Source organism: Sorex araneus, chromosome 2, assembly GCF_027595985.1.
Source record: "Sorex araneus isolate mSorAra2 chromosome 2, mSorAra2.pri, whole genome shotgun sequence".
Classification (NCBI taxonomy): Eukaryota; Metazoa; Chordata; class Mammalia; order Eulipotyphla; family Soricidae; genus Sorex; species Sorex araneus.
In genome coordinates, this window is record NC_073303.1 from 234,222,232 (window position 1) to 234,245,272 (window position 23,041).

Sequence of the window (23,041 nt, forward strand, 5' to 3'; positions counted from 1 at the left end):
CCCCATTTCTGGCCTGAAGTCCTGAGGACATCAGTGCCCAGTCTCCTGGGGCTTAGCATGGATGTCCTGGCCCTCTGCCAACAGCAAAGCACCAACCTTTCCTGTACCCACCTGACCCCTCTCCAAAGGCACCGTGAGTCCTGTTCATTCTGCCAATCCGATCCATTCTGCCATCATGAGGGACCAGGTGACACGCTGGCATCTCCAGTGCTCAACGAGCCACCAGCGACTTTCCTGAATCCTATCATAAGGAGTGGCTGGTGCAAGCTCTCTGCCTGTCACCTTGGGACAGGTCCTTACCACAGTGCCAGCTCCAGGCATCAACACGTGACCTCGGCCACCCCCCACCCCCGATGAATCCATCCTCCCCCACCCAGCGCGCCCCAACAGTATGTCCAAATCCTGACGGCTGGTACTGTGAAGGAGACTTTATTGGAAATAGGGTCTTTAGAGAGAATTAAGGATCCTGGGGCGAGCTCTCGGAGGCAGCCCCCCATCCGACGCTCAAGGCAGGTGAGCCCCAAGGGCCTTAGGTGCTCGGGTCCGGAGATCGTCCAGGGCCGTGTGGCCTCCCGAGGCACCAAGTCCCGGCACCCCAGGCCAGTCTCCATATGCCCGCGGCCTAGGGGCCTACACTTCCGGGGTCCGAGGCTGAAGCCGTGTGGCCGGTGTGTCCGAAGGACCATGTGGGGTGTCCGTGTAAGCCGTCTTGGTTCTGTCTGTGCACTCCAGGGCATTTGGGGTCGAGGTGTGATCTGGCTTCCCATGCCACTGTTTGGGTGGGGTGGGCTCCATTTTCCAGGGGCGCCTCTATGCCGGCCTCGCTGTTTCTTCTGAGTGGGTCTTCGGCCCCTCAGTTGGTGGCGTGGCCTTGGTGAGCTTCACGCCCCTTCCGGGTGCTCCAGCCTCAGGAGGGCAGTTCCGGCCAGCAGAGTCCAGTCCCCACCCAGCCGAGGGTTTGAGGCCTCTGCTCGGCTGGCACAGGTCTGGCAAGGTCAACACCAGGCCCCCCCCCCACTACACTGCAACACTGCCCAGGGTCAGCGACCACCCACGGATCCAAGGCAGGTCTCCTAGCAGGGATAAAGAAAAACCTGGAAGACCTTGGGGTGCCAATCTGACCAACCTCTGTCACATAGGTTCCAGATACGCCTACAGGGTGGTCTCACCCCACAGGGGCGTGATTCTGTGTCAACACTCACCCTGAGTTCGCTGAGCCGAGAACACAGTGCCCCTGAGTCAGGGGCGATCCCAGAAGCACCACGGCCCAGGGACCCCGCGCGCTGGCCCTGCCGCCCTCACTGCCCAGGGCTGGAGGGGAGGGAGGACACGCCGGGCGGGCGCCGCAGTGGGCAGACACCCAGGCGGGGACGGGCGCAGTTTTCCGTGTCTTTATTTGTCTACATTCAGCTTAATCCAGATACACTGCCTGACGGAGCGGACATACCGAGACCCACTCTTGCTTTGCCCGCTGGTTTGTAAAATAAAATCTTCACTTATAAAACGGAAACACTAAAGCATTAAAATACAGAAAAGCTCATTGAAGTCACTTTCACAAAAGCATGAACAGAGGAAGGTTCCCTTCCGTGACTATTGAAAAAGACAAACCGAGTATTAACACCAACACCGATGGCGAATGGACGGGTTGAGGCGGGGGCGTGGCTGGGGGGGAGGTGGGTGGGCAGGGGCGCCGAACTTCAGGAACGCAAAAAACTCTACTTGGACGACGTGGGAATGGCCACTAACCAACCATGAAGACGCGCAGTCCCAAACACGGCTAAACTGGGGCCACGGGCGTGGCCAGCGGCACCGCACAACACAGCAACGTGGACGGGATGGGGCGGGGGGCCTGGCAGGCCGGTGGACATGTTAACTGTGATGCACACAACTGAATCTTACAACGGGCTAAGTGCAGAACGTACAAGTCTTCGGCCGGGGCCTTTATCTGTACTGGTAGTTCATGCTGTGGTCTGCGTTCCGGCCGTAGCCGCCCTGTGCCGACTGGTACGAGCTGGGCGCGCTGCTGTAACTCTGTCCCGACCCCGGGGAGTTGTAATTCGACTGTGATGAGTAGCCTCCTGGGGGAGAGAGATGGAGGGGGGGGGACATCAGTGAGGTCCATCCTTAGTCACCAAGGTTGGTGGGTGGTACCACGGGGAGGCTAGGCCCAGCACCCTGGCTGCAGCAGTCACTGGTCACGCCTGACATGGCGTGGGGTCCAGGAGGGGCCAGAGACAGAGCAGGGAGGCACAGCTGACACCCGGGGCTTCACGAGGCCTGGAGCTCCAGGCAAGGTGGGGGCCGATGCGGCCCAGAGCACCTGCCTGGAGACCCTACGCAGCACTGAGGGGTCATTTCTCGTTCTCTTAAGAGCTGGGGGGGGACCTACACCTAGCAGTGCTCAGGGCCAACTCCTGACTCTGCTCAAGGGTCCCTCCTATCAGGACTCAGGGACCCTCACAGGGTCCCAGGAACATGTTTCTAAATTCTGACATCTCTGGCTTGAGAAGCACCCCCCGAGCGGAGCTGGAGCGGGGGCACCCCTGTGTGCGGCCCCCCGGCCCACCTTGTTTGCCTTGGTATGAGGAGCCCCCAGAGCCTCCGCCGTAGCCCCCGTGGGACCCTGCGTAGGAGCCGCCGGAGCTGTAGCTGTTCCCGCCGCTCCGGCCTCCGCTCCCACTGTAGTCTGGGGGAGAGAGAGAGGGGTTCAGGGCGCCGGGGCCAGGCTCTCACTCCCGAGCCCTGGGGCATGGCAGGTGGGGAGGCACCCCGGGCGGAAGTCGGGCTCCTTCGGCCTGCCCCCTCCCCGGCGGCCTGGATGCTCAGCGCGGTCACTCCCGGCAGGCGGGCCCTGGGCGGCAGGGCACTCACTGAATTTGCTCTCGTAGCTGTAGTCGGCGCCGCCGCCCCCGCCCGGGGAACTGTAGGAGTTGCAGGCCGGGTAGCCGCCCTGCCCGTAGCCCTTCTGCTTGCCCTGCGGCGGGCCATAGCTGCTGTACTGGTTCTGGCTGTACGACTGCTGAGGGCCGGGGTGCGACTGGTAGCCCGCGCCATAGGCCGGCTTCTGCTGGCCCCCGTGTGGCTGCTTCTTGGCGGCGTGTTTCGGGGGCACGGGGGAATTGTAGCTGTCGCCTTGGTAGTAGGAGCCGTAGCTGGAGGAGCCCCCGCCGCCCCCGCCGCCGCCCCCGGCACTGCCCGAGTGACCGCCATTGCTGTAGAACTGACCTAGACAGGAAGGCAGCGGGTCAGCGGGGCACAGGGGCGCAGCAGTGGGACGCCTCAGTGCTGACCCCCAGCCCGCGGCCAGGGCAGCCTGGCCTGCAGCTCGCTCCCTGGTGGCCGGTGACACCACGGCCCCATGCCTGGCAGCGCAGCGGGGGATCAGTGCCACATGGGAGGACATTCATGACCAGCAGCCCAGCACCCCCAATGTCCCAGTGGCAAGAAAAGCAAAGCCCCCGAGAAGCAGCTGCCCCCAGCCCCATGCCCTGCTGTGCTGGGAACAGCTCTGCTGGCTCAGGCCTGGCCCACCTCGGGCCCCCCAGCAGACGGGGGGCTTCGGGGACGCCTCCTGACCCTGAGGTTATCTGCGGGCCGGCCGGTTCCCAGCACAGCTGCCGGGCGGGCGCAGGCAGGCCCCAGCAGGACTGACAAGCGTGCAGCAAGACCGCCACATTCTCAGGTGCAGAGGGGCCGAGAATGCCACAGGGAGCACCGCACGCTGGTCCCAGGGTGTGAGCCCTGAGCGCAGGTGGGTGAGCAGCCCCAGGCACGGGCCCAGCAGGAGGACGGCGCTGTGGGTGGCTCTCCCGCGCCGCTGCAGGTCCCAGGGCTCTGCAAGGGGTGGCCGGTGCGGCTCCGGAGCAGGGCTGGGCCCCCGACACTGGTGGGCACCGTGGCGTCCGTGCAGGCGGCCACCCGGCTGGGTTCTTCCAGCCCCGCTTCGCTGGGCCCCAGGATCCCCCGGGGCTTTTAGAAGGGGCCAAGCTCCCGGGCCATCTGGTCGCCTGCAGGACGGGCGCTCCACACCGGTGTGTCCTGGGCCGCAGCAACTGACCAGGACTGACCAGTGGCATCAGCAGCGTCCCACCTCCCTGAGCCCGTCACAAGCCAAAACACCGCAGCGCAGGCCACGGCCCAGGCAGGCAGCGGACACGCCGTTAGGCCCGCCGCACACTCCAAGCACGGAATGAATGAAGACGCCAGGGACGGAGGGCTTGTTACTTTAACGTGTATTGATTAAAAAAAAATAAAAGGGGAGGGGAAGTTTTCAACGTCATTCAGGAGAACTATTTCCTGGTATAAAAAGGCATTATTCTCAAACAATAACTTTCTAAAAAAAAATAAAATAAAATAAAAATACATCATGCAATCCAAGGTTTTTTTTTTTTTTTTTTCTTGAAAAAGTTTCACTGACTGTTTCAAACCTCCGGGAACAAATGCCGTAGTAACAGTTTGACCAGTTGCTTGCCTGAATCAACACACAATCTTGCAAGTCAACACAAAGGCAGGCTTCTTGACCGCTGACCCCAGGAAACGGGGGTCTCGGGAAGAGCAGCACGCCCGCCTGGTGCCCCCAGCCCCCAGGCGGCCCCCGGACGAAGAGACGTAGGCCTGGAGAGCCGTGTCAGCCGGTCAGCCCTCCCCACACCCGATTTTCAGCAGCTGTGAAACCCCCCACTCCGGTTCCCGCCCCCTCAGCTACATCGAGGGTGACTTGCAAGATTCCACGAGCCCTGGGCCTGGAGGCCTGGTCCTGCTCGAGCTAGTCCCAGAGGCAGGCGGGACACCTTCGCCTTCTCACCTCTAGCAGAACCAGCCACAGGGCGGCGCATCCCCCGACAAGCCCCCACCAGCATGGGTAACAGAAGGCGGGGGGGGGGGGGGGGGTCACTTAGCACAACATACAATTGCCCCATGTTCCCCACGTGTTTACATGCTTATGAGAAATAAAAAAGGAAAAGGAAAAACAAAACAAAACGAAACAAAAAAAAAAAAAAACAAAACAAAAACACGAAAAATAGCAAAAGCCGTTGTTCTGGATTCGGCCGGCGGCGAGATGGTCTCCGCGACTGTCAGGCTCCACCCGACTGGGGAATTGGGTAAAAAGTCATACAAAACCTGCTGTGGGTTAAGACAAAGGGAGTTAAAACGCATCCGTGTCTGTCTCTTAGATAGAGTAATGCTTTCCATAAAAAGCAACGTGGGCTTTGCCTTGACGCGGACCAACGCTGGCTCTAGGGTTCTGTGCAAGGCCGCACACAAAGGCTCGCTCGGAAATTGCTTTCCACTTAGTGTGAACTTCAAAGGGACCCAGTTCAAAGGCAAATCGCGATAAAAACTGCCATTGTCTTAAATTCTGCAGGCTAAGAGTTTCGGCCGGGCTGCGGTGGGGAGCCGGCGGGAGAAACCCAGTGAAGCACAGGGCACAGCACGGACACTTTGGGTTTTGGAGTTCGAGAAAATTGGAGTAAAAAGTTGCTTTTGTGTGCAATACTTTTAGATGCTCTAGGAAGACCCAAAATCATGATAGCCGTAGCAGTCTGTGAAAAAGTCACCTACAAAAGGGGGAGACAGAGCAGAGAAAAAAAATTAGAATTCTTTGGAAAAAGGGCACAGAGCGCCACAGTTGAAACTCGGGTTTTAGATTTCTCTGCTCCTGTAACCCCCAGTGAAGGCTCCTTCTCAAGACCAGAGCGGTGCCCGTGGGAAAAGCACTTCCGCAGGGCCGGTGCTGCCGTGGCTCAAAGCAGAGAAATGTAAAATGTTCGCTCAGGAGTGGGCGGCTGACGGGTGGGCGCTAGCAGGTGGCGCGGGAGCCGCGTCTGTGCAGGGCTAGGGTGCAGGGCCGCTGACCTAATCTGGAGGAGACTGCGCCCCCCGCGCCTGGGTCCACCTGTTCTAGCTACACGCAGCCGCTCCCCAGGTCCGCCCCGAGAAGCACTTACTGTAGCCGGCCGTGGCCGAGTTGCCGCCGCCGTAACCGTAGCTGCCGTAGCCGGCGCCTGCAGGGAGAGCGGGGAGGACACAGACGGTCACCGGAAGGCGCCGGCTGCCCCCAGCCCCCCTGGGGGACCCCTCGCCGGCCTCTCACCAGCGTTCATGTAGCCTCCGTGGTTGGCGCCACCGAATCCTCGCCCTCTCCCTCGGCCGCGAATGTTCCCGCCTCGGCCCCGCCCACGCAGATTGGGGGGTGGGGGCACCTCGTTGTGCATGGGCCCCCCCATGCCAAACCCAGGGTTGTGTGGCTGCAGGAAGACAGAGATACAGTCCGTTTGCCCCTCTCCGCTCCTGGGAAGCTCCCGTGGGCCAGAATCTAGGCCCCCCCTTACCTTCGTGGCAAACTTGGGGCCCCCTCTGACAGGCACTGGGGTGCGCTTCTTCTTGTTGGCATCCAGGGCGAGGGGCGCATCGGGGAAGAGTTTCTCCAGGGCAGCCAAGGCAGCGTAGGCCTTTGCCACCTTCTTGTTGGAGCCGGAGCCCTGGAACTTCTGCCCGTCCACCTCTACCTGCAAGAAGCCATGAGGGTCGGGGGGGGGGCTGGTCGAGGAGGCGGGAGGCGGGCAAACAGGTAAGGGGCTCACCTCCATGACGAAGCGCTTGTCATGGCTGCCACCCGTCTCGGACACCAGCTCGTACTTGAGCCCCCGCCGCTTCTCGTTGAGCTCCATGACCGGGTTCTTGCCGTGCTTGGTCAGAATGGGCCCCTGCTGTTGGGCGTTCTCGGGAGACACACACCAGCGACTCAGCCCCAGGCTCCGCCCACTGCCCCCCCTGGCTCTGCGACTGCCCCGCCAGCTCCCCACCTGCTCACCTCGGAGCTGGGGTCGGAAGGGAAGGCAGCGCTGGGCGTGGAGATGGTCTCCACCACGGGCGGCGCGGCCACAGCGGCCGGCTTGCTGTCCGTCTCCTCGGCGGAGTCATCCCCCTTGCTGGAGTCCCGGCCCTCGGCACCCGTGGGCAGGCCCATGTCCTGTAACACCTGCACCACAACAATGGTGTCTGTGAGCGGACACGGGCTCGAGAGGTGGTGGTGTCTCCAGAGCCCCAGGCGGGTGGTCACGCACCTTCACGGCCACGTGCAGCTTGGCCGTCTTCTTGGAAGGGCCTGAGGCCTCGAAGGAGCTGCCATCCACCTCCACGGCCATGGTGAAGATGGGGGCGTGCACCGGGCCAGTCTGCGAGACCAGCTTGTACTGCAGCCCCGGCTTCAGCTGATTCAGCCGCATCAGCGCATTCATGGCCTGAGGTGGCTCCGCCTTCTCCTCTGGGGACACAAGCAGGTGTTGGGGACCACACCAACCCCGGGCCCAGGCCGCCCCCGTGTTCAGCCCGGTGACACCTGAGCGGCGGGAGAGGCCCCTACCTTTCCTCTGCAGTTTCTTCTTCTTCTTGCTGGGCGACTTCTCCTCCCCGTCCTCCTCCATGGGGCGCTTCATGGGTGTGACGGCGTAGGTGGTGCTGGGGGGGATCTGGACTGGGGGGGACAGGGCGGGGCGCTGAGCACAGGGCCGTGGCCCGGGCCCAGGCCGAGGCCCCCTGCCGCACTTACCCGTGTAGTCCACCGGGTTCTCGTTCTTTGGCTTCTTGGGCATCTTGGAGGGGAGGGGGTCCATGCCCAGGACCTTGTGGAGCTGCCCAAAGGCTGCGAGGCGCAGCGCGTGCTGGGGAGGGGAAGAGGCGTCTGAGGCAGCAGCCCCGCGCGCGCCCAGGACTGCGCTGACTACTGCCTGCTGCCGGGGCCGGACCTGGTGGCCACTACTGCTCTCCCCTAAGTCCATCGGCCGGGGGTCCCCCAGCAGCCAGGGGGAGGCCTGAGGGCCAGCGCCCAGCCTCGCTGTGGGGGAAGGCCAGCCTGGGACCCCCCGCCTCAACAGGTACACAGGAGACCCCAACCTGGGGACCGGTTGCCACAGGAGCCACGGGGGGGGGGGGGGCCTGCGGGGGGGAAGGGCCCCCGGCGCGGTGCTCTCCGCACACGCGTCCCCGCCGGCCTCGGTGTCTGAAGGCGGCACTCGAGCGGGCAGACGAGGCAGGCGCCGGCCCCACGTGGCGCCCGGGAAAGCAGCAGCCAGGTGGGGGCGCCCTGGACCAGGCCCGAGCCTGCGCTGCGACTGGCCCGTGCGTAGGCTGGTGCGGGCACAGGGCGGCGGCGGCGGCGACGGTACCTGCGCGCTCTGCGTGATATCTTCCCGTTGCTGTCTGTCTAGATGCCCAATAGCATCAGTGGCTTCTTTTTCACAAGGGTCATAAATGCCAGAACCATCTGAAGGCAGGAAACAAGGAAGATATGCAGGATCATCTTTAGCACCTCAGGGACGCGTGCTGGCAGCGGGGCCAGGTGCCAGCCCCCCGCCCCATCCACACCCAGCTCTGGAGAACGCTGCGCGCGGTGACCCACTCGGCGTCCGCCGTGAGAGAAATCACCCTCAAGGGTCTCGGAGCGAGGCGCCCGCGGGGGAGTGGGTCACCGCCGCCCCGGATCCGGCCCAGGGCTGGCGAGGAGGGCGCACGAGGGGAGTCACATGCGTCGGCCCTAGGGGGACACGGGGCCACTGCTGCCCTAACCCACTCGGGGCCTGGGTCCCTGTCCTGGCCCTATCGCCTGCACAGCACGAGGCCCCAACCTGGCATGACGATGCCCGACGCCAGGCACTCCAGCACCCTCCGCAGGGCCTCGCCAGCGCCCATGGGCCTGTTGGCCGTGCCGATGGACTTCTCACACAGGAGCTCCAGGGGCTGCAAGGCAAGAGGCACGTCAGCAGACACCAGGGCACTGTACAAGGCACTCACGTAGGCACCCGGTACCCCTGCAGCCCCAGGTGGGCGCAGCATAGTGTGTGTGTGTGGGGGGGGGGTGTGGGGGGGAAAGCAGGAGGCCTGACAGCTGCATGGCCCAGGCTGACAGGCTGAGGGCCAGTGAGGAAGGGGCCCCAGGGACCATCCCACTCAACAGCAGCCACAGAGACGGAGCAGTGCACGGCCAGCCGGAGTGTAATTGCCACCCTGAGGTCCCAGAGGTGGTCCAACAGGTAGCAGTGCTGCAGTGTTGGGGACACAGGTTCCCTGGGCCTGGTGGTCTCCAGACTCCCCATGCCCACTGCCCCACAGACCATAGCGGCCAGGTGCCTTACCCATCCTCGGAGGGGCCCCCAGGTGGGCACGCGCGTGCACAGATCCCTCAGTACCCGGATGACTATGACACACGACTTCAGCCCATTGGCTCTGGCCTGCAGGATGAAACCACAGCGTTACAGCGCGCAGAGCAGACGCCACCACTGCAGGGCCACCACGCTGGTTGGCCATGATCTCACAGTGTGTGCGGCCACAGCTAGGCCACCAGCATAGAGCAGAGGCACCAGCCCAGCGGTCACCAGCCTCCTCAGGGAGCCAAGCAGGTGCAAAGACCAAGTGCCCACCCCCTGGGGGGACGGACAGCCTCTAGGGGCCAGGTCCACGCTACGACTTGGGAATTCTCAAACCACAAGAGAAAAAGAACAAAGAGCCTACCTGGAACCACTTTGCATGCCGAAGGGATGCCAAGGCAGCTAGACATTTCTGCCTGTCCAGCACATCCGGGGGGTCGCTGACCGGAAGCGTCTCTGTGCAGATGGAATAAGACGGGGGCACAGACTGACCAAGGGAATTCTGTCGGGTGGAAAGGGGAGGTCCCCCCGGTCTCAGGGCATTGCCCCCCTGGACCTGGAACTCCTGACACCCTCCAGGAAACCCCAGCAGAACAGGAGGGAGGCAAAGGGGCGGGCGCCAGGGGCAGGGCTCTCCCCGTGGCCTCGCCAGGAGCCGGCTCCTACACTGCTCCCCTCCTGCCTGTCCTGAGCCCCAGCAGAAGCCTGGCCGCCATGTGGCAGGACCGGGGGCCACCTTTCCTCTCTCGGCAGATAACGACCGAGCACCCCCATGCAGGGCAGAGACGCCCGAGGGCAGCGTCTGAGCGCCAAGGTCTAGTCTGCAGCAGGCACCCCTGTGCAACCCAGCCTCATAGAGCCCCCAGCCTCAGCTGAGTGGCCCCAGCACTGTGCACACTCGATCTGAACCCCACCAGGACCCCGCACAGGCCCACCCTCCCCGGCTGGGCCTCCCACCTCCGGCTGACACTTTCTCCATCTCTTCTCTGACCACAGGGGACGTCAAGTGGATGGTAAGGGACAGGGGGGGCTCTTTCGTGTTCTTAATGACAATGGCAGCATCGTCCACAGACTGCAGGATTTCGTACTTGTCTTCTGTAACGGCCTAAAAAGAAAACGCAGCTTCCATAAACTGCTTTCTCGCCCAGGTACCCCGTGCCACCCTCCTGGGCCAGTGGGGCCTGGTCCTCCTGCTGGCCCGTTCTGGGGGTCCCAGAGGAGAGCTGTGCTCGGGGAAGTACCCATCTGTGGGGGCTCCTGCAGGGATGTCCAAACACCCCACAGCCAGGCTGGGGGGTCGAGGCTTCAGGGAGGACAGAGGCACTCTGGGAAAGGAAGTCAGGGTTCTGTCAGTCTCCGAAGTGCTGCGACCCGGGGCATGTGGGGGTGGGGGGGTCAGAAACAAAAGGGGAGGGGCTGGAGCGATAGCACAGCGGGTAGGGCATTTGCCTTGCACGCGGCCAACCCGGGTTCGAATCCCAGCATCCCATATGGTCCCCTGAGCACCGCCAGGGGTAATTCCTGAGTGCAGAGCCAGGAGTAACCCCTGTGCATCGCCAGGTGTGACCCAAAAAGCAAAAAAAAAAAAAAAAAAAAAAGAAACAAAAGGGGACTTCACAACAGAAACCACAGGAATTCAAAAATTCATCAGAGAGCACTCTAGAAGAAATATATACATGATGGGATTCCTAAAACCTCCCAAAGCTGAAGCAAGATCTGGAATCCCAGAACAGAGACTGTAATACTGAGGAAATTAAACTGGCAGTCAGGGGGCTGGAGCGATAGCACAGCGGGTAGGACGTTTGCCTTGCACACGGCCGATCTGGGTTTGATTCCCAGCATCCCATATGGTACCCTGAGCACCACCAGGAGTGGTTCCTGACTGCAGAGCCAGGAGTAACCCCTGAGCATCACCAGGTGTGACCCCCCCTGCCAAAAAAAAAAAAAAATTAAATTAAAAAAATAAAATAAAATGGCAGTCAAAAGTCTTCCCCAAAACAAAAGCCCTGACCAGATGGATTCACCAGTGAATTCTTCCAAACCTTTCAAGAGGATCTACTGCCAATCCTTTGCTGGCTTTTGCAGGAAATTAAGAAACAAACCACCCAACACTTTCTATGAAACAAACCCTGATGCCAAAAACAGAGACATCACAAAAACAGAATTACAGGCCGATAACCCTGATAAACATGGATGCAAAGATCCTCAACAAAATACTTGCAAAGAGACTCTAACGACTCATCTTTCCAATGCTTTTTACAGTCAAAGAAAAAATTAACTTGAACGCTACTTAGCACTGGGCGGAAATAAGGCTTCTCCACAAAGTGCTCCGGGAAGTGCCTTTTGGGCAGCACTTCAACTCCAACCCCACTCCTTCGAGAGCCGCCCCAGAATGCTCAGAGACACGTGGACTGGGTGTTTCTACAGTCAGCATGAAACTGGCCCCAAGAGGAAAGAGCGGCCGCGGCATCGCAGGGCCAAAGTGTAAAATAACATTGGTTTGTCCTTTCTGCCTTGCCACAGGGAGCTTAGGTTTATTGGGTTACTCCCATCACAGTGCTCCCATTCCTCTGTATTTGTAACATCCTTCTTTGTGCTGTTAACTTGTAAATATTATTTTTCACTTCGCCTTAAGTCCTTTGCATAGTTAATTCAGAACAATGTCCTTTTTGTATGGGCACAAGACAGTTAATGCTATGCTTCTGTAAGTTGGGAGTTAATGGACTCTCACGTCTTAGCACCCCCAAAGGCAGGGTCCCGACAAGGGAGTGGATGGATCCAGGGCAAGCTGTGACCTATGTGCTACCCTGGCATTGAGATGGGCCTGGCCAGAGTGCCTAATGCTTAACTATAAGTAAAGAGCTTGGTCATGGACAAATGCTGTCATGATCCAAAAAGTAGTAACTAGATTTGGACCCTGCTAGGGTTAGGAAGGATTAATCTACCAATGTCATCCTACAGCAAAGGAGAAGGGGGGGGCAGGCGGGTGTCACTCACAGTGAGCTGAATGGCCAGGTTGTCGGCCACCTTGTCCAGGAGCGCGGTGGTGGGCTTCTCCTTACACAGCAGCACCAGCTCCAGGTCCAGGTCGCCCTTGAGCAGCAGGCCCTTGGCCACCAGGCCCACACGCATCACGCCACGCAGCGTCCGCGTCATGTGCTCTGTCTTCTGCTCCCTGCACGGCAGCCAAGCGCACAGTGAGGGCCGGCCTGGCCATGCCCACCACCCACCACCCGCCCGCGCCAGCACCTACCCGGCTCCTTCTTTGGTCTCGTCCTCGGCGGGCAGGTCCACACTCTCGGCCTCGGCGTGCTCGCCGCTGCCCTTCTCCTGCTCGTCGATCCAGTCTGACACGGCCTTGAGTGCGCGTTCTGTGTGGGACACCATGTTCTGCACAGCCTCCAGCTCCTCCTGGGTCGGGTAGACGGACGAGTGCTTGGCCATCACGTGCCGGTCATCATTCACAAAGATTCGCATGGGACGCTGGAATGGGGAGACGCCGTTAGAAAGGCAGGGGGCGGGGGGCACAGAAGCTGGGAGGCCTCTCGACTATCTGCAGCAGTCACCCTGCCAAACGCAGCACGGAGAGCCCCGTAAGACGCAGGGTGCTAGAGGCTCCGAACCCCTCTGGGCTGGTCCCACCCTCCTCTGGCTCCCCCCAGATGCTCTGGCTCCTCACAGGTCTGGTTCTGGCACTTCCTGCAGTGCCCCTCTCCCTGCACCGAACCCCCACTTTCACCTCTGCGCTGGCAGTCGCATGAGGGGAGCAAGGGGGCACACAGGTTTCCGACATCCCCCACGGTCTAGGCATTGCCCTTTGACAAGGGAAAACCTATCACACCCCCGACCTCACAGAGGAAGCGGCTGCCTATAGTGTCTGTAGAGAGTCGTTTTTCTTACCATTTTCACTTCTTCCTCTGTAGTGTCTGGGAATCAATTTTATTTTTTTTGCTTATCTTTTCAAATGGTCAGATTTCCTTGATGTAATCAATACTTCAACTATCTACAAGAGCAGAAAATTTCTTTAGTTTCAAGAACTTCAGAGATATCACTTTAGCAGTCAGATACCCACAGGAGGGCAGAAGGCGGGGCGGCCTGAGGAACACTGGAACCAGGACATGCCCTGGACCACCAAGGGGACAAAGAACTTCTGGGGACTACCTGCAAGCACAGAGGCCCAGCCACAGGGCCACATTCACTGCTTCTCGCTTTACTCCATGTTTTTATGGAATTTGTAAAAATGCGTAAACTCATAAGTTTGCAAATTTATGATTTATAGTATTCTGGTTAAGAAAAAAAAAACCAACATTCCCCCACCCATTTTAGGGCCACATGCAGCGGTGCTCAGAGGAGCACCAAGTGAGCACTAAGGGTCCCACCCCCCACCCCTGAGCCTTGCACTGCTCGCCCATGCTCCTGCCCTCTCCCCTGCCCGGACCAGGCAGCAACACTGTCCCCAGGGAACTCTGCAGGGAGAGATGACCTGCAAAACCCCGCCTGGAGCAGGAGCCCGGTGCTTCAGGGAATGAAGGAGCCAACACCGGTGCGCGGGGCGAGGGACCGTGGCCCAGAGCGGGAGCGCATCCAGACAGACCTGGCGAGCAAGCCTGTGCAACTGGTGCCACCAAGGAGTTTCCAAGGGAGCGAACACCCAACTGAACCCCTCACTGCACATGCTGGCTGAAGGGTCCACTCAGCCAGCAGGCCCCGTGGGGTCTTGATCCTGCAAGACTGGAGCTGGCTCCAGCCTCCCCACACCCCCAGGCCTCAGAGGGACAAGCAGCTCAAGTGTGGAAAGCCAGCAAGGCAAGACCCCTGCAGAGGCTCGGGTAATGGTGGTGGGAAGGGGGACCTGGCTGCAGCCAGAACGGCAGTAAGTCCTCCAGGCCTCAAAGCCCGGACTCTGGCTGTGCTCACGGGCAGCCATGTGCTATGCATGCAGAACCCTGGGGCTCATTTCCTGGCAGATGATACCCCAAACACCAATTGTGTTCCCCCCAGAAAAATGACTACACAAGTCCATGACCACAAACACTGTAACCCCCAGGAATGGTGTAGGTCAGTCCCCAAAAACACCACTGAGCCCACCGGGGCAGGGGTGCACACACACCCAAGCGTGCAAGGCCAGATGTTAGGCCCTAAACCGAAGCCCCCCACCCCCACTACCACATGGCAGGAAGAGGCACAGGCTAAGAGTGGGGGGCAGCATACATGAGGTTCTTCCGCCAGGATCGAACACTAGGGGCATCGCAGATTTACACCCTCCTCGTCCAGTGTGGGAGTGTCAGGTCACCCAAAAATCCAACCACCCCACGGGACAGAAGCAGCTGCGTGGCCATGCCCCCGCGCTAGTCACACTGTGTGGAGCTGTTCCGAGTGCACCAAGGCTGTTTCAGTCCCCACATATACTGCCAGCATGGCCCATCCTGGCCCGGAACCCCCGGGAACATGCTCACTGCCAGGGGCATGCTGCATGTACGAGGCCCTGGGCTTACACGAGCACAAACATCTAAAAAACACCACCAAAGAAAAGGCACAATGCACAGCCCAGTGTCCACGGAGGCCAGAAGAGACTGGACAACAGGCAGGGGGCTTGCTCTGCATGCGGCCGACTCTGGTTCAGTCACCAGCATGACCACATCAGACGCCCTAAGCCCAGCCAGAAGTGACCCAAACACCAGAACAAACCCAAGCCCAATGCTTGTCAACAGTTGAAAAGCACGAGAAGAGGAATCCAGGCGCTTTCCTGGGAGATGTCCCACTCTGGTAGGGTGGGAGTGTCCGCCACAAGATGTGGGTCTGGCTCTGCAAGTGGCAGAGCCTCTGACCTTCAGGTCCACACCAGCAGTTGTTACCCCCAGCGTGGCCCGAGAAAGGAGGGAGAATCAACACTGGACTCCGGCTCCCACGCAGAGGGAAGGCTGCTCTGAAGCGCATCACAGAAAGTGACATGGACTGGGAGCCCAGCAACACGCTGGGCAGCGACCCAGGAAACACACACAGATGCGTCACGGCGTGTCCACCTGGGCACGGCCCACAGATGCTCACGAGAAGAATGCAGGCCCAGACTCCATTCCCTGGAAACGACCTAGTACCTGACTGGGGGCTTGACATGGAGACTGGAGCGAACTGCACCTCCCGAGTGCAGAGGAGCCGAACCCTCACAGCCCCATGCTGTGGGCTCACCACCCACTTTCTCCATGGGACCACCCTGAGACCACCCTCTACTTCCCACTCGAGCCCAGGGCTGCCTCCTGGTTAACCACACCAGGGAGTAGAGGGAGGAGCACCAGAGCTGGGATTGGCGCAGGGGCCGCTCAGCCGAGGGGGCACTGCCATGGCTGCCCAGCCCGCCTGGAAGCTGCCTTGGCACAGAGCCCGAAGGCTCCGTCTTGTTAGCGGACTCAGGGCTCTGTCTGTGTAAGCGGAACCTACTCCTCACTGCGCTGTGCCGCCGGTAGGAGCACTGCTGGCAAGCGGCCCACGGCACCCACCCACACTGACTCGCTGGGAATCAGAGCGAGCGCGGTACGGCTGCCACGGGAGCCCGAGGGCCGGGGCCAGCCCCCAGCCCCTTGGAGAAGGGAGAGGACAGAGAAGGAGCAGCGCATCTAGGTTCGGTGGCCATACACAGCCGTGCCAGGGCCAGCCATGGGCTCCAGCACTCTGGCCCCGCAGCTTCTTCAGGGTCTGGGGCCGCGGGGGGCACATCTCGTCTTAGAAACCAGCCCACCCCAGCACACAGAGCCACAGAAGCACAAACCGCAGACACCAAGCTTTGGGGACATGATCCTTGGGCCTCTGGCTGCTGAGAATGCAGCTGCTGTCTGGCCAATAGACAGGAAACCGAGTGATCCACTGCTGGCGAGATGGGCACAGTTCAGGGTGAACGGCACGCGCCCTGGTTCAACCACAGCCCCACCCGCCCCACTGGCCTAGCACAACTGCAGGCGGCACTGCCAGGGCTCTCTGGGGCACACAACAGGTGAGTATGGAGCATGCCTGAGCACAAGACACCAGTTCCCGCATCAGGGAAGAAGGGCAGAGCATGAACCCAGGGGGCGGGGTCCCTGCAAGGGGCTCCCAATACCCTCTGTTGGAACGGGAGTGCTGGTTTCCACATTGACAGCCTGCAGCTCCCCACATGCAGGAACTTCTGGGCAAACATCAACCAGGACCGCTGCAGAGAACCGAACCCAGGAGATCGTTTCCACAAAGCAGCAAGGCAGAGAGCCCATCCGAAACCTCCCTGCAGATTGCCCAGGGATGTGGTTCAGCCAAGGAAACTTGGCATGAACATGGGAGGGTTCGCATCCCTGCACCCAGCTCAGAGGCAGAGTACCTTCTGGGCCCAAGATCCATCGCCCACATGACCTACTCAGTGACTGAGGCCTAGAGGATGGCGCAAAGGAGAGAGCATGCGCGCAAGGCTTGACCCAGCCCGGGGCAGCCCTGGTGGTCACGACTGAAAAAAAGGGAATCTGGTCAAAGGGCCACAGAGATGGCTCAGTCGGAAGGATCAAGGCCTGTGGGCGGGGCCAGAGCGAGCGCCTGGGGATAAATGTGAGAGTCCCACACGTTCTCACCCCATTCATTCTGGCAGCTCCAGCAGACACCAAGGAGCCCACAGGGATTCTCAGCCGCACCTGCGCTGGAGCAGCATCTCAGCCCACGTAAAGGGCTCTGCTCTTCCCCCATTAATTTTCTTATTTTGCTCCTTGGGTCATACCCAGCAATGCTCAGGGATCACTTCCGGCAGGCCTCAGACCATGTGGGGTCCCGGGGACCAACCCGAAGCCGACCTTCTTGCAGTCCTTCCCTTTCAGCCCCCCCGCCCCCCCCCCCCCCGTCGTGCTCGGGAGCATGAGCTCTCCCACCTGCGCAGGCCGAGCCCAGAGTACTGGCTTCAGCAATACTTGCTTCCAACGCAGGCAGCTCTTTCCCTGATGCGAGCCCAGGCCGGGCCCGACGGGGAACACACAGGGGTTGGAGCACATGTGTGGCACCGAAGGCCCAGGTCCAATCCCGTACAGCCCTGGGGCATCTCGCCAGGAGGAGCCTCCAGTATCACCAGGCGGGGCCTGAAACCACAGACAACGCGAAGAATAAGAGCTTTTCCTGGACAAGATGAGGTGGTCGATACAGATGGCGCCGCCAAGCTGGCCTCAAGCCCAGGACTCTAGGCCAGCCACCAGCCAGTCCAGTCCCTGCCCCACCGCACCTCAGAGCGGACTGTGGGGACAGTGGGGGACAGGAAGAAAGGCTTCGTGAGCTCCACATCACTCATTCTGGGGGCTCTTTCACCCGCCGGGGACACCAAGAGGAAGAGTTGCTGTGTGTGGCAGAGCCCAAACATACGTGGGAACAGCCAGCACCCTTGATCCTGCTCCACAGACAGACGCTGAGAGAAGCCAGTTAGCAAATGTGGACTGGCCAGAGCACCCCAACTCGCAACCCGGAGGAACCTGGAGCCTTACAAAGGGGAGGGAATGTTGGGAGTCAGGACATCGAGGAGGGTGCTGGCCTGGCACAGTCAACTACGGTTCCACCCCCAGCAGCCCACAGGGTCCCCGGAGCACTGCTGGAAGTGGTTCCCGAGTGTAGAGCCCAGGGTGACCCCTGAGCATCTCCCCCCGTGCGACTCCACCGCCCCTCCCGCAAGTCCCACTAGTCGGGTAAAGTCTGCCGGGCATGGACCCTCCACGTTTGCTTTACTTTGCTGGAGAACCTGCTGCACAGGCTCTGAGCTGGAAGCACACTTCCACCCCCAATGGCAACATCCTGCAAAGCAGACCGCAAGCAGGCCATGGATACAGTCGCTGATACAGTGTCACAGGCCAGCCTGCCCTGTGCCCTGGCACAAGCCCTCCTCCAGCCCTCCTCAGGCAGGAATGTGGAAGACCCTGGAATTGGCCTCCCAACAAGGAAGAAAAAGTCACCTCACAGAGGCTTGGGGGGCAAGGAGTGGGGTGCCAAAGTAGAACCCAGGGCATCACACAAGTTGACACATGACACGCACTTAGCACAGCTCCACATGAGGCTATCGGGGTCACCCCCAGAACATCACGGCTCCCAGCAGAGCTGCAGCAAAACCGTGGCAGCCAACTCCACTCAGCGTCCACTCCTGCCAGCTCCCACCTGCTCTGCGGCCCCGGCGCCCTCTCTGGGCTGCCCCGGGGAGCCCCAGCACGAGGGCTCCGACGTTCATTCCCACCAGCCTCCAGAACAAATACTTATAAAGGCAACTCAGAGTTGTGGGGCTGAGCTGCTGCCTCGCATACTGCCGGCATCTCCACCCCCTTTTCTGAATTATAAATACAGAAGGAGAGTTATTAACCTGCCCAGAAGCTAAGCACAACCTAACTTGTCACACTGTAACATGTCATTCTTCAACCACCACCCACCACTCCCAGATCAGAGGAAACAGTTCAAAGGCAGAAGGAAAGCAAGTGGCAGAGAAGCAGATGTGGGGACCCCGTGCTGGACTCTGACACTGGTCAGCATGGAGTCATGTTCCAACCACAGGACAGAGCGACAGGGCAGGGTGGGGGCTCAGGGATGGAGAATGGCCCCACTCACCGCGGGGCCACTGTCCACTGACCCACTGGCTCTGGCCAGTCTCTCACTGCAGCCTCTCAGCAGAGCACTCCAGGGTCCCCTAACCGCAGATGTTAGAAGTCCGCCTAAATCCTACTTGCTACTTCCTAGCGATCCCTTAAAAAGGGCCTCCGGCTCCCTGGGCTGTGGAAGGAAGCACTCCTCAAAGAAGTGCTCCCAGGGCTGGCCCAGTCTTGGCCTCCCCCCACCCCCTCCCCAGTAGCTCCTAGCACCAGGAGCTTGGGGCCTCTCAAAAGAAAGAGCTGGCTGGCAAGGCGTCCACTTCCCCATCACTCCAGGCACGGAGCAGCAGCGCCCACTTATCATCGCCAGAGCAGACAGGAACCCAGTCGCTGCCAGAGGGGCCACAGTGCCAGCCTCAGTTCCGGAAGGCACCATTAGAGACTACCAAAGGTGACAGTGACATGTGGAGCCCAAACAGAGAACAAGGGGGCCACAGCAAAAGTAGCAATCAATCCAGGCGGGAAAGGCAGCTCTGAGGGGCACAGAGCCTCTCGGAGAAAGAACATTCTATCCCCTCGTTATCTTGAAGTGCTGAAGTCTAGGATGGAAAGACAGTCACTGCCTCCTGCTCCCCAAAAGGACTGGTCGTGTTTACTCATCATTGACTTTAGCTGGAGAAGGTCACCAGGTCAGGCAGCGGGAAGGGGCAGCAGATGCCTGCAGCCCAACCCCAAGGTCCCTCTCACTCCAAAAGGGCTCTGGGGCAGCGGCAGTAACATGTGCCCTGGACGCCCAACAAGCTGATCATTGCACAAAAAAAAAAACAACTGTTGGCACTGAGCACCTCCTCACCCCACAACAAGGGTGACCCTAAGCTTGCCCACAGCCCAGGAGGGCGAGGACACAGAAATCAGTGCCCGCTGATGTCCAGACCTGCCAGCCCTCTGGCCGCCTGGATCCCAGGGTTGAGGCCAGGGGGTGAGGCCCCGGCTTCCCTCACTATTCCATCTGTGAATGAGCAGCAGGTTCCCACACTACATTCACAGCTTGAAGGATCCATCCCCCCGAGGCCTGTACACAAAGTATCACACGCAAAAGTGATGGCAGCGCTGGGAGCAGTCCAGGAAGAGACCCTGATACCTGCAAAAATGCGTGCAGGTGCACCGCAGGATGCCAGGGGAGGGGAACGTCGCACCTGCTTCCAGGGAGCTCAAACACACCCCAGGGACCACGCACCGTACCTATGGGAGTTGTCGGAGCCAGCGGGATCCTTCACAACCCCCAAATACCGGTAGTCAGTCCCCGGAGGCCCACTGGGGGAAGGCGCGCGCGGCTTGCCCATTCCCTCCCTCCAGAATGCCACTTGCTGCTCATTTCGTGCAAATATCCAGAGAAGCGCCGGCTCACGCGCCCAGAGTGTGGATGCTAAGGCGCGGGCAGAGCCCCACGGGGCCCACGCACACCCCGCCACGCAGAACACGAGCAGCAGAACCTCCAACATCGCAGCCCCGCCACTCGAGGGAACGAACTAAAAATCACAAGCTCCCCCACCCCCGTCACCATTTGGAGCCAGGGATGGAGAAGACAAACGCTCATCACGCGAGACAACCAACCCCCGAGCACCGGGACTGATTTAAGGGAACGCGGGAACCCGTAGCCGCCACCCCAAGTTACGATCCTGACCGGGACGGCGAGGAGGCGATGAGGCTAGGAGGTCGGCCCGAGGGGCTCAAGCCTCGGCAACCATCTGCGCACAAAGGCCGCCGGCGTTCCCTACGTGCGGCCGGGGCGCTGCGGGCAGAGGCGGGTGTCAGGGACCCTCCAGCCCGCGCCAGGCTAAGGACAAAGGAGGTGGAGATTTCCCGCCTCGACGACCTGGGACCCTCCTGGGCCGCGGGGCGGGACTTGTGACAAAGAGGAGGAGGGGGTGGAGGGGCTGGGAGTGCTAGGGGCGGCGGGCCGGGCCGGGATGCGCCCGAGCCGCGCGAGGGGGGTGTGTGCGCCTCGCACGTGCGCGCCTGCGCGCCCGCCGCCGCCGCAGACAAAGCCCGGCCCGGGGGCGGCGGCGGCCGGGGGGCCCGGGGGCGCGCTGCCCCCCCCACGCCGCACCAGGCGCCGCCGCCCGCGAGGGGCCGCGCGGGGGGGCGGGTGCGCGCGCACCGGGGCCGCCGCCGCCATCTTGTTTCCTCGGCACAATGGGGGAGAGTTAACGGCCGAGCGCGGGAGCGAGGCTGCCAGCGGGGGGCGGGGGGCGGCGGTGCGGGCGGCGGTGCGGGGGGCCCAGGCGCAAGCCGGGAGCGCGGGGCGCCGGGTCAGCCGGCCCGGGGCGACCCCAGCGGCGGTAGCCCGCGCCCCGCCGGCGGGGGGGAGGCCGGACGGGGGGGAGGGGCAGCGGCGGGCCTGGCCGCCGCCACAGTGACGCTTACCTGGTCGGCGTCCCCGGCCTCCGGCGCCGCCGCCCCCTCCTGCCACAGCCCGCCGGGGTCGCCCCCCACAAACCAGCCACGCGGCGCGCACCGGGCTGCCGAGTCCCAACTGCAATGGCGAGAAGAGGAGGAGGAGCCGGGGCCGGGGGCGAGCGGGCGGGCGGGCGCGCGCCGGGGAGGTGCGGGGGCACGTGACTCGCCGGAGCCCCGCCCCCTCGCGCCCGCGCGACGCAGCCCCGCGGTGGAGGGAAGGAGCGGGCGACGGCGAGCGAGGAGGGGGCTCGGCGTCACGTGACGGCTCCGCCGGCGCTGCGTCGCGGGCGCACGCGGACGTCAGGAGCGTGGCCCCGCCTCGGGGAGGGCGGGGGCGGCTGGCTGGGTCATGTGACCCGGCCTCCAGGGCCACATGACGCGGAGAAGGCGGGCTCCCGTGGTGCTATTGGTGGGTTTGCCTCACGTGATCCGGGTCCCCCGCGAAAATACCATTTTTTTTCCCCCCAGTGGCGGTTTTGGAGCGGCTGGTACCACGTGACGAGGACGCCCCTGGGGCGGGGCCCAGCGCGAGCATGCGCGGGCGCCATCTTGCACCCGTCGCTGGGAGTACGTTGGCGGAAACGGCTCTAAAGCCGTGGCACGTGGGTGAGCGGGTTTGGGCCGCGGAGGCTCGGCCTTCCCGGCGGAATCCTCTCGGCGGAGATTTCCCGCTCACGTCCCGGAGAAAATTCTAGGTGTCGTGAGAGGAACGGCCGAGTCGAGCTTTCCCGTGTCTTCCCCGCGCCGGGTCTTGGGGCCTCGCCAACCTACGCCGGGCTAGTACGCCAACCTCGGAGGGGCGGAGCCCACCAGATCGGGATCGTTCAGCCCCCTCCCCACTTTCGCAGGTGGAAAAATTGGCGCCGGCCAGGCGCAGCGAGAGCGCCGGAGGCCGGGTCACAAGGGCAAACGGGGTCCCGTGCTTCCTCTACCCGCCCGACCTGCCGGAGCCTTCCCCTGGTAACGGGGAGGTCGTGGGCGCTGCCGAGATCCCGCGGTGCATCGGCACCTGCGGCCCGGCCGCGCTGCGGTTTCCCGCGCTGCCGAGATGCGACGCCGAGAGAGACCAGCAAAGGGGCTGGAGGCGGACGAGACCGCGGCCCGGGCACGGAGCTCGCTCGCTGGTGTCAGCCCTGGCTTCCCATAGCGCCCCGTGAACCAAAGACAGAGCCTCAGTTTCGTTACTTGCAAAATGGTTTTCGTTTTTCGTTTGTTTCGTCTTGGGCCACACCTGATGGTGCTCTGGAGTACTTCCGGAGGGGCTCAGGGAACCATATGTGGTGCTGGGCATTGAACCTGGCGGGTCGGCCGTGTGCCAGGAAAGCGCCCTCCTGTTACTGGTTTTGTTTTATTTTTTTAAGGCTGGGTGGGGGTCCAGAATTTCGGGGGGGGGCGTATCTTTTTAAAAAAATGTTATAGGACTGTGCTTTTACAAAGTCATTAGTAGTTGGGTTTTCGGCATACAACGTTTCGATACCAGTTCCACCACCAGTGTCAGCTTCCCTCCAGTTTCCCCATGCTCCCTTTTGCCCACCCCTGCCACCTTGACCTGCACACTGGGCCTGATTCTTCATAGGGAACTGGAGAACTGGTATTTAAAACTTAAGAACACTGCCAGCCACCGGGTGGGTCCCAAGATTCTGTTTGTTTTTGTTTTCTTACTTATCTATATAAAGGGGTTACCAGGGTATAAGGGGACCAGGTGTGGGGGTGGTACCCTGCAATGTCAGATCAAAACTCAGAGCCTCTAATATTAGCCTCTGTTTTCGACCGCTGAAGCCACTTCCGGCCGTCCTTTTTTTTTTTTTTTTTACATTTTAGAAAGGACGAGCGATAGCACAGAGGATAGGTAGGACGTTTGCCTTGCACGCAGCC

At 61.4% G+C, this 23,041-nt stretch overlaps 1 protein-coding gene across 8 annotated transcripts; it reads right to left on the reverse strand.

Moving 5' to 3' along the window:
* Positions 1-413: 413 nt before the first annotated feature.
* On the reverse strand, positions 414-21,387 carry ILF3 (interleukin enhancer binding factor 3). 8 transcript variants are annotated; one of them, XM_055126532.1, is made up of 21 exons: positions 21,134-21,254; positions 17,024-17,227; positions 13,047-13,149; positions 12,400-12,629; positions 12,144-12,321; positions 10,104-10,251; positions 9,511-9,602; positions 9,135-9,230; positions 8,628-8,739; positions 8,169-8,266; positions 7,553-7,664; positions 7,367-7,477; positions 7,068-7,267; positions 6,815-6,982; positions 6,585-6,722; positions 6,333-6,509; positions 6,095-6,248; positions 5,949-6,005; positions 2,872-3,225; positions 2,567-2,686; positions 414-2,078 (listed from the first exon to the last, which is right to left on the reverse strand). In XM_055126532.1, the coding sequence occupies exons 3-21, from the start codon at positions 13,047-13,049 to the stop codon at positions 1,942-1,944; spliced, it is 2,685 nt and encodes an 894-aa protein (XP_054982507.1). In that variant the 5' UTR covers positions 13,050-13,149; positions 17,024-17,227; positions 21,134-21,254; the 3' UTR covers positions 414-1,941. The 8 variants fall into 8 exon arrangements, with proteins under 8 accessions (XP_054982507.1, XP_054982508.1, XP_054982506.1 ...); XM_055126533.1 differs by lacking the exon at positions 17,024-17,227 and having other exon boundaries at positions 6,585-6,710; positions 21,134-21,273; XM_055126531.1 differs by lacking the exon at positions 17,024-17,227 and having other exon boundaries at positions 21,134-21,273.
* Between the last annotated feature and the right edge of the window lie 1,654 nt (positions 21,388-23,041).

What these genes read in the sequence shown, in the direction of transcription:
- ILF3 (XM_055126531.1), bottom strand. An exon ending in GAACCCGGTGGACTACACGG is followed by an intron (nt 7,478 to 7,552) that starts GTAAGTGCGGCA and finishes TGTCCCCCCCAG; the next exon opens with TCCAGATCCCCCCCAGCACC. An exon ending in CTCGGCCACGGCCGGCTACA is followed by an intron (nt 3,226 to 5,948) that starts GTAAGTGCTTCT and finishes CTTCCTGTCTAG; the next exon opens with GTCAGTTCTACAGCAATGGC.